General features: G+C 46.6%; 1 protein-coding gene across 1 annotated transcript; it reads right to left on the bottom strand.

Moving 5' to 3' along the window:
- Positions 1-7,433: 7,433 nt before the first annotated feature.
- On the bottom strand, positions 7,434-10,557 carry LOC132389989 (zinc finger protein 420-like). Its single transcript, XM_059962569.1, has one exon. The coding sequence runs from the start codon at positions 10,099-10,101 to the stop codon at positions 8,494-8,496; it is 1,608 nt and encodes a 535-aa protein (XP_059818552.1). The 5' UTR covers positions 10,102-10,557; the 3' UTR covers positions 7,434-8,493.
- Between the last annotated feature and the right edge of the window lie 200 nt (positions 10,558-10,757).

Genomic DNA, 10,757 nt, shown 5'->3' with positions numbered 1-10,757 from the left:
TTTTATCCATTACTCCCCTCACTTCTCACACCGACCACTACTCCACTTGGCCATACTCTCTGATCCCTTCCTGAGCTTTCTGCCACTTTAATTCTGTTGTCTTTCTTAACTTTTCTTATTCTCTCTTTTCCTTTAACTACATCCTTATATTTCCAGTTCGTCTCCTCATCCCCCACTTCCCGTGTTTAGACGTGATGACCTTCGAGATACATAACTAATGTAATCGTTTACAAAGTTGTTTATCATCCAGTCCGACCACTGCTGTTGCACCAAACCGAACTGAAAGCAGTTGTGAGCACTCCCGTTCGAGGAAAAGATTATTGAATTCAAAAATCAAATTAAACGTCCTCCCTTACTCTCAGAATCTTAATTCATTTCGCCTATTCTTCCAACTGATAATTAATTGAGAGTGATAGTCCACGTTGTGAAAGTATTGAGACTAAGGATTATTTTATGTGAAACGCACCAATTATGTGTCATGGAGAAAGAATTCACAACGTTCTCGTTTGAAGGTGTGAATAAACAAAATTAAACATAGTTGTTATTTTGTGATTCCACCGAGGGAGCGATTTTAATTGCACGATGACGAAATTGATACAAATGAAAACAATTCTGAAGTGTTTGTTCGGCGGACTCTCACTGATGTGACTGACCGCGTGGTGTGATTAATTGTCAGAGTGCCCGTTCCTCTCCTCTATAAGAACTTGCAAATCAAACAACAGTGGACATCGGCAGTTGGACTATTTTCAACTGATCACCAATTCAAACAGAAAATGGGATATCCAGCAATTTACTACATTGCGAGTATTTACTATCATGTACTAGCAGCGACTGGTATCCCCGGTAAGCAACTGGATTTGGTTACTGCTGTCTGTGCGTGGTGCCTCATCTGATGAGTGTTTGAAACATATTTGGGTTTAAATATATATTTTAAGTTATTCTTTCATTTTTCTCTCGAAGTGTTACTCTATTCTGTTGTCCGATCATTTGGTCAATATGAACAAGTGATTGAGTGTTAATATTGCTACAGTTCTAGCATTTTACCTTACTCCACCTTTCAGTGTCCCGATCAGGTATTGTTCTGAATCTGATTCTGCATCAACATTGAGACTCCCACGATCACTAACATCAAAACAAAATCATAAGCATCGTTGCAGCTCTCTCTGCGAGACCCCTGGCTTTTTGATGTCACGGATTTGTTTTCACTCTCTGATATGTATATATTTTTCTGTTTATTTGTCTTTGAAATTGCCACAATGACGTGCAAAACTTCTCCGTTTTAGAATACAGAACACAGAGCAGCACAGCACAGAACAGGCCATTCGGCCAGCAATGTTGTGCCGGCTCTGAAACGCTGCCTCCGATATAACCCGCCTCCACCTTAAATTCCTCCATATACCTGTTTTTCTGTGTCCTTCTTCCTTAGGCGGGGTTTAATCCAGATAATATATGATATATTTTATTTCTTACATCCATCTCAGAACGTGAGAATACCATTTTTTTTTATATTGCGTCTCCGTCCCGATGTACAAATTCAACATTATTTGCCACCTGTAAATCAGAGTCAATTCAGCTCTGCCGTCCCTCCACTCCAAAATGTTATCTCCGAAGAAGCAGTTTCCACGAGCGCATTTTATGGCCGCAATATGTAAAACCTTCAACATTCTCAGCTACAATCATGGGTCTGTCCAGATCAGGGGGTCGATAAGCAGTCGATTGGAAAACCTGCTGTCAGCTGCAAAGCTGCGGTTCCACTGTTACTCGGCTGCGTTGTTATCATCCAATCGTAGGACAGTGATGGAGCCTGTGTGAACAATATTTCCACTCTCGGAATCGAGGGCCGCCTGACCCGGCATGGGATCAGATGTCTGAGGCTCACTCAATCCGATACAACACATTTCTTTGCACCTATATCAAGTAAAAATTTCAGGGATTTTGCGCATGAACCTAACTCGTCTTTGCTTCCTTGCAGTTAATTTAGTGGCGTTTGTGATCCTGTCTCTGGGAAGCTGCGGACTCTCTAAATACATCTCCCGTTACCTGGTGGGAATGGCAGCAGCTGATTTAATGTGTGTTATTATTGCTCTTGTACTCGGTCATATAAATAATATTTATATGTATTCCCTTACTTTGCTCATTACGCCGGTTTGCGCCATGACTCTTGCCCTGAAGCTCGCAACCATGGACTGTTCTGTTTGGCTCACGGTGGCTTTCACGTTCGATCGCTGCGTTGCAATCTGCAGCCAAAAGCTGCGGGAACGATACTGCACCGAGAGGACGGCGACTATTGTGATAGTAATTGTCTGCTTAGGAAGTTGTGTAAAGCGTGTTCTATTAAACTTTGCGGTAGAACCTTACATTATCACTGACAACATACCCTGGAGATGCATTGCGACAGCGGAATACCTAACATTAGCGCTGTGGAAAGCATTACCAGTTGTTTAACACTATCACTACACCTTTATTGACGATCGGTTTGATTCTACTTTTTAATGCTTTAACAGTCAGTCATATTATCGCGGCAAACAGAGTTCGCCGGGGGCTCAGGAACAGCAGCGAGAAAAAGAGTGATACAGAGGTGGAGAACCGGAGAAAGTCAATAATTTTGTTGTTTGCTCTATCAGCCAATTTCATATTGTGGTGGATCCCCTATATTGTATATACTATGAACTGGCAAGTTCAGAATTACTCTTACACTGACAGATATTTGAACACCCCGACGTATATCCTGCAACACTTTGGGTTGATGTTGAGGTATCTCTGCACCTGCACCAACCCGTGTAACTACACTCTGACACAGAGGAAATTCAGGGAGCAATTGAAGTATGGACCCAGACATCTGCTCAGATTAAGTGGTCGACTCTGTAGATAAAACGCATGTCCGGTGTGATTTTTCTTCCATTGCTACAGGTCCATTACAATTCACAGATTAACTTTTTCAGGCACACGAGTGGACGTTCTCGTTGAGAACCTGAGCAATATGTCGAGAACATGGAAAGCCCGTGACGGTTAAAGTGAGCTAGAATGATGATAACATCCATTGCATTGGTGCTTTTCGAATGCCTTTCCGTTCTGGAAACGCGTGGTTCTTTACAGAAACGGAAGTTTAATAACGATACTATCGTCTGGCCCATAAATGGACATGCTTAGCTGCTGACTCCGATGGGTTGTTATGCAGCTGCGGCGTGTGAATGCAAGCAGGCTTGTCTTCCACTGAGGTTTGGTGCTTATACCCAATCTAGAACCATGGTAATTCTGAGATAAGAGCCGCTTCTCTTTGGAAGGATGTGCTGAAACTGGAGACGGTTCAAAGGCGGTTACTAAAATGGTTCCAGGATTGAATGGCTTATCAAATAAAGAACGTTTAATGGCTATCACTACAGCTTTATTCCAGATTGGTTTGATTCTGCTGGTGTAAGTAATATTTGTTATGTTGTTTCGCTGAGGAAGCGCGCGGCTCTTTATGAAAACCTGTTTAAAATGTCTGGCAAACGATACTCTCATTTGACCTGTAAATGGACATGTTTAGCAGTCTGACTCCGTGGAGTTCTTATCAGAAATTAAGTTGGTGAATGAAACAGTGCTTCTCTGTACAATCAAGCATCGCTAAATAACGTTGTATTCTCGAGGGTTGGAGAAAAAGTGATTGGTCTCATCGAAGCTCTTGATTCCACCCAATACACCGCTCCGCAAACCAGATGCACAGAAATTTCCTGACTTTCTTCACCTCCGATGTAGTCTGGTGTCTGAACCTCTGGTTTCTTCCTCCTGTGGAACCACGCTTCCAGTGTGGTTGTTTATTTTATCTCCCTGCTGTGGTTGCAAGGACGCGGCTGAGGATGAACCCTAGTGCAGGACAGAGGCGCGGAGGCAGAGTTGGGAGGCGTTAGCACCGTCGCGAACAGGGAACCGGTATCCAGGAGAGTCTTAACACGGAGACAGTGTTTACGTAGAGTATCCAGGAAATGATGTGGAGCTTAGAACTGACAGTCCCTAGGAATCAGGAAACGAGGTTTACTCACACGAGAGTCGAACAACGAACAGGCAAAGCCTGGCCCTGACGCCCGAGTTTTATCCTGTGTTCGCTAATGGGAACCACGTGAGTTGTAATTAGTGGAACTGGGAATGATTGGAAATCAGACGAGAGGATCAAGGCCCAATTAAAGATGCAATAGCAAGATGGGGAATTGCTAGATGGGTCCATGATAGTATACACCCCCCCCCCACCCCGCGCCTTCAGCGGGAGCCTCCAGGCGATCCTCCAGGCTTGTCCCGAGGGTCCGGATGGAAGTCTTGGATGAGAGTGTAATCTTAAATTTACCAGACCAAATTACTACACCATAAACAAGTCTTTATTTGTTCGGACGAGGGAGGGCTCGGTGCCGGTCGTCCGGGGGTGGGTGGGTGGGTCTCTCTCTCTCTCTCTCTCTCTCCCTCTCTCTCTCTCCGAAGTACAGTCGGTTCCAAGGATATTCCCACCAAATCAGTTACAGCAAAACTTCATTAATTAGATAAAAGTGTACACAAAATCACGGGTTTTATTTATAGACAAATTCTACCTTTATCGGTAAAACTTCAATAGACAAAGGTGGGAACCTAGATCAGTGACGTCACATCGTGGGGCATGATGGAGGCAACGTAGGGCTCAGGGTAAAACCTTCAACCAGGTCAATCCAGTTTCTGGTGTAAGTTTGGCCAGCTGAACATTCACGGTACTATTGGCTGGCTCCACTCTGCCGGCTTCTTTCGGAAGTCCACAGCGAGGAATTATTGATTTTAGAAATATTTTCACAACAGTCATACTGGTATTATTAGTTGTAGGAACAGCTTCAATCCATCTGCTAAATGCATCTACTGTCACTAAGCAATACTTATATCAATGTACTCTAGGAAATTCTATAAAACCAAGTTGTAAACAAGAAAAAGGCCCACCAGACAAGGGGGTGGTTCCGGAAACAGAAGGCACTCTCTTTCCAGCATTCATTCTTTTACAAATTAAGCATGCTTTGGCTCGCTTTTCAGCCGCTTTCTGGAAATCAGGGTGCCAGCAAGACTCTAATAATGTAATAACCATTCAACCATTCCTCCTTGCCCAGCCGTGTACACTTATGTACATAATCTATCAAAATAGGTAAGAACACAGAGGGAACACAGACCTGACCAGCAGAGGTCACCGATAAATTGGTCTGAGTTTCAAGATGGCAAACCATGTGGGACCATAGTTCGCGCTCTCCTTCAGGGGCGTTTTCCTGAAACTTACGCATCTCCCCCATGTCTGGCATGTCCGTCCTTAGTTATTTACTAATAGGAGCTTGCTGGGTTCCCGAGGGGTCTAAACGTGTGGGATTCGAAGCTGTCTGTCCAGCTGCTGCATCAGCCCTAGCATTACCAATAGATATCTCAACAGATTCCCCAGTATGGGCTGCACATTCTATAATAGCCAAAACTTGAGGTAGCTTCACCTTTGACTCCTTCCAGTATCGGAGTTGGCCGGCGGCCATGTCTTGTCAGTCTCTCTCTGTGCTGGAGGCTTGATTCGTCAGGGTGTAGGCAAGAAACCCACACTTTGTGGCTTGAACCCAGGGCAAACCCTAATGGGGGTATGGGGAACCACCAGTCTGTCGCCAAAGGAAACCTGGAACTTCGGCCAGTAATGCACTGCCCTCTTTTCCTTTAGCCTCTCCAGTCACCGTGACTGGGATCTTTGTCCCTGGAGGGGTGCATAATATTGGCTTTCCCCAGTTTACCACCCCGAGGGATCATAGCACAGAGTCACATGAGAGTCGGCCTCCGGCAGAGGGGGTTCAGACGACGTGGAGTCCAGATTCAGTGCGCACCACTGGGGGTGTGGTGTCGGTAACTGAGGAAGCTGTTGGTTGTTCGCTAGTCCCAGTTCGCTTGTCCGTGCATAGAATCTCGACTTCCAACGGACACAGCAGGTCTCTCTCTGCTAGATTACACCCCGGACTGGTGGTGGCTGTAAAGGAAAGTTCACACTGGGTCCCCCTGGAATTCCACATGCGTTCCGTGCTTCGGTTCCCATTTCTGATCCTGCTCGCGTCCTTCTCCCCGCTGAACATATTCACCTTTAATATTAGTTCCCTTCGGGGTTGATCGGGATTCAAAAGTCCAGTCCCAGTAATATGTCAAGGCTCATCGCATTCGATATCGGTCATTGTCAGGCCAATCCATATTATTTGTATTAATCATCTTGGCTAACTTAATTGGAGTGGTAGGGCATTAAACTGGGAGGACGGATTCTCATCATTAGGCTTGGTCTCCTAATCATTAGGCTGAAGGCTTGGTCTCCTGCAAGAGTGCGTAGTGGGCCACAAATCGCTCCCAATAGTCTGGCCCCAATTCCCCAGGTTTAGGTTTGCATTCAAGTACTTTAGTGACGTTTACAGTTTGTTGGAGATCCCTCTCCAAGGCTTGAATAATCTGGTCCGTCTGTTCATTCTCATCATGGATTCCCGCCTGGAACTCCTGATAGGTTTGGTATCTTAATTCTGCCTTCAATTTCCGCCCCTCATCAGCTGAGAGAATCATGCAGCAGAGACCGAGTGAGTCTTGCGGGGTCACATTATACATGTGTATAGAACTGCGGACATACTGAGCAATCTGCGCTGGTTTATCTTTTCTATCTGGGGCCGGATTCATGATCACCATCATTTCTTGAGGCTTCTGGGGTGCATAAACAGGAATTACTGAGAGCTGTCCCTCCTCTGCTGCTCATGGATTAGGCAGCATTCGGGTGAGCAATTGTCTCTGTGGAGCCATTAACTCTGGGGTTTTATTGGATTCTTCCCTCCCTGTCTCGGAATAATCCTCTGTATTCCCTTACTGGATCTGAAGGTATAAACAGCCTCCCCTTCCCTGCTGCTGCTGTTTTACCCGAGCAGCCACCGTATCTGAGTACTGGGAGGCTTGGTGTTCGGGAGCACCGGGTGCACTCGGCCCCTGGTAAGGTGGGGGGAGTACATTGGGTGCCCATTCCTCATCACGGTCACCGTCCGCAAACAGGGTCGGTATCCCAGACATGGGTTCGGGATCCCTTGTTTCCCTGTCAGTTCGAACTTTAGACTGATGTTCCTGCCCTTCTCTCCTATCTAGGCCGGCCTTGGTTTGCTTACCTTGTTTTTCCTGCTCTCGTTTTCGGCGCCCATTCACCCACTCACACTCCGCCTTTAGCGTCTCGCAACCTTCTGCAGTACGTACCTCTCTCCCTTTGTCACACGCATTATCCCTCCAACTTGCTCATCATGTACTGTTCAACTTTGCATCTGCCTTATCCTTCCATTGCCTTTTCAACAATTTCCACTTCTTCCCACAGTTCATCTTCCAGATCAGATTTACTGCGTGTTCTCAAGAGGTGATATCGCCGGCTCCCGCCCAGTGGCCACATTCTTTTCCCCAATCTTTTTATTCAGCGCTGCAGTCAAAATTCACAAATCTTTTTCCTTGTCTGGAAAACTCTCACACACATTGTGTAGGGCTGCACTCGGCCCATTCGTATCACTCGACTCCATGCTCTCTAAGTAATTTACCCGGCACAAAGCCTCCTGCTCAATTAACAATCAGATAAATTTACCCAGCAGGCACCACGTGCTGAATTGATAAATTTACCCAGCATGTCTGTCGCCTTCCCAGTTAGTAAAATTAACCCGGTACCTGCTTAATTAATAAAATTTGCCTACCTTATACAAGTCTTCCGACAGATACTTTCCCGATCCTGTCAAGATATGCAAGCAGCCCTCAGCGAAGAACCGTGCCTCCAAAGGAACTGACGGAGAGCGACAAAAGGTGAAATACCGGTTTGGCGCCCGGTCGGTCTCCGCAGTCCCCGGAGTGGTCCGGCCGCTTACTCAGTCTGTCTGCTTCGCACTCTCTGTATTGGGATCCTGTTCGTGACGCCCAATGTTAAACTCGGGAGACCAGTTTCCTCTCGGCACCACAGTTTATTGCATTCTTTTGCAAGAGTCTGAGACCCAGTTATCAAAGGGAAGGCATGTCAGTGCTGCCAACCATCTGACAAGTGGACTCTCTCAGTCAGGTTACAGCAGTATATTCATACATAGTAAGTCCCATACATCACTGTTGCAAGCTGCTATTAGAACTGGTACGCCCACCAAGTCTGTTGGTGCAAAACTTAATGTCTTAGATAACAGAGTGCACTAACTCAAGGCTTGAATATAGATGGATATACAGTCCAGTCCTTATCAGCTATTCCCTTTGCAAGGTCCTGACTTCATTCCAGACAGATGTTCATTGCTGACCTTATCGATGAGTCCTGACTCAAACACGAGTACAATATATATTATCAAATTCTCAATGTCCCTCTGACAATTAAAAGGAAACCAGTATAAGCCATTGACTTTCTTAACTGCTGAAGACAGAGCTTACTTTAGTTCAAAAATTCCTGTTCAGTCCCAATTATTCTTTTATCTAGAGGTTACTTAGGTTCAAAATAATTTTTTATATATCCGCATTTCCTCAGAATGGTTTCTCCCCAGTGTGAATTTGCTGATGCCTCGAAAGCTGAGATGAACGACTGAATCTTTTCCCACAGTCTGAGCAGGTGAATGGCCTCTCCCCAGTGTGAACAAACTGATGTTCTTTCAGCTGAGCTGAATCGGTGAATCCCTTCCCACACTCTGGGCAGATGAATGGTTTCTCCCCAGTGTGAATTCGCTGGTGTCTCAGGAGTTGAGAAGAACGACTGAATCCTTTCCCACATTCAGAGCAGTTGAATGGCCTCTCCCCAGTGTGGACTCGCTGATGTAACTTCAGTTGAGATGACTGAGAAAATCCCTTCCCACATTCAGAGCAGATGAACGGCTTCTCCCCAGTGTGGACTCGCTGATGCTCCTTCAGTTGAGATGACTGTGTGAATCCTTTCCCACATTCAGAGCATATGAATGGTTTCTCCTCACTGTGATCTAACTGGTGCGTTAATAGACTAAAACGCCGAGTGAATCCTTTCCCACAGTCTGAGCAGGTGAACGGCCTCTCCCCAGTGTGAACAAACTGATGTTCTTTCAGATGAACTGAATCGGTGAATCCCTTCCCACATTCTGAGCAGATGAATGGTTTCTCCCCAGTGTGAATTTGCTGGTGTCGCAGGAGTTGAGATGAACGAATGAATCCTTTCCCACATTCTGAGCAGCTGAACGGCCTCTCACCAGTGTGAACTCGCTGATGTACCTTCAGTTCAGATGACTGAGCAAATGCCTTCCCACATTCAGAGCAAGTGAACGGCCTCTCCCCAGTGTGGACTCGCTGATGTAACTTCAGTTGAGCTGTCTGGGCAAATCGTTTCCCACATTCAGAGCATATGAATGGCTTCTCTCCAGTGTGGACTCGCTGGTGTCTGTGTAGATTGGACGAGTGAGTGAATCCCTTCCCACAGTCAGAGCAGGTGAACGGCCTCTCACTAGTGTGAACTCGCTGATGTAACTTCAGTTCAAATGACCGAGCAAATCCTTTCCCACAGTCAGAGCAGGTGAATGGCTTCTCTCCCGTATGAACTCGCTGATGTGACTTCAGTTCAGATGACTGAGTGAATCCTTTCCCACATTCAGAGCATGTGAATGGCTTCTCCCCAGTGTGAACTCGCTGATGTCTCTGTAGGTTGGACGAGTGAGTGAATCCCTTCCCACAGTCTGAGCAGGTGAATGGCATCTCCCGAGTGTGAACTCGCTGATGTACCTTCAGTACAGATGACCGAGCGAATCCTTTCCCACATTCTGAGCAAATGAATGGCTTCTCCCCAGTGTGGACTCGCTGATGGGACTTCAGTTCAGATGACTGAGCAAATACCTTCCCACATTCAGAGCAGATAAATGGCTTCTCCCCAGTGTGAACTCGCTGGTGTCTGTGCAGGTTGGACGAGTGAGTGAATCCCTTCCCACAGTCTGAGCAGGTGAATGGCCTCTCCCCAGTGTGAACTCGCTGATGTACCTTCAGTTCAGATGACCGAGCAAATCCTTTCCCACATTCAGAGCAAGTGAATGGCTTCTCCCCAGTGTGGACTCGCTGATGCTCCTTCAGTTGAGATGACTGGGTGAATCCTTTCCCACAGTCTGAGCATGTGAATGGCATCTCCCTAGTGTGAACTAACTGACGTTGCAGCAGGTGAATCGACTGAGTGAATCTCTTCCCACAGTCTGAGCAGGTGAATGGGCTCTCCCCAGTGTGAACTCGCTGGTGTCTATGTAGTGTGGACGAATGAGTGAATATCTTCCCCTATTCAGAGCAAGTGAATGGCTTCTCCCCGGTGTGAACTCATTGGTGTCACTGTGGTCTGGTTGAGCGTGTGAATGTCTTCCCACCATCCGAGCAGGTCAATGTCCTCTCACTGGTGAACTTTAGGATATATCTTCAGCATCGATGACAGAATGTATTGCTTCCCGCTGTCAGAACAGGTGGAGCATCTCACTGTGGTGTGAACTTGCTGATGTATCTTCAGGCTGGATGACTGAGTAGTTCCCCTCCCTCACACAGAGCAGGTGAATGGCCTCTCCCCACTGTGAACTCACCGGCGTGTGTGTGGGTAGGCTGTGAGTGAATCCCCTCCCTCACACAGAGCAGGTGAATGGCCTCTCCCCACTGTGAACTCACTGGCGTGTCTGTGGGTAGGCTGTGAGTGAATCCCCTCCCTCACACAGAGCAGGTGAATGGCCTCTCCTCACTGTGAACTCACTGGCGTGTCTGTGGGTAGGCTGTGAGTGAATCCCCTCCCTCACACAGAGCAGGTG

Source organism: Hypanus sabinus, unplaced genomic scaffold (genome assembly GCF_030144855.1).
Source record: "Hypanus sabinus isolate sHypSab1 unplaced genomic scaffold, sHypSab1.hap1 scaffold_730, whole genome shotgun sequence".
NCBI classification, from domain to species: domain Eukaryota; kingdom Metazoa; phylum Chordata; class Chondrichthyes; order Myliobatiformes; family Dasyatidae; genus Hypanus; species Hypanus sabinus.
Note: the sequence above shows the minus strand (reverse complement) of the source record. Positions and strands in the feature narration are given on the sequence as shown.

Excerpts from the sequence above, each read along its gene's own strand:
- LOC132389989 (XM_059962569.1), bottom strand. The coding sequence starts at position 10,101 with ATGCCATTCACATGCTCAGACTGTGGGAAAGGATTCACCCAGTCATCT.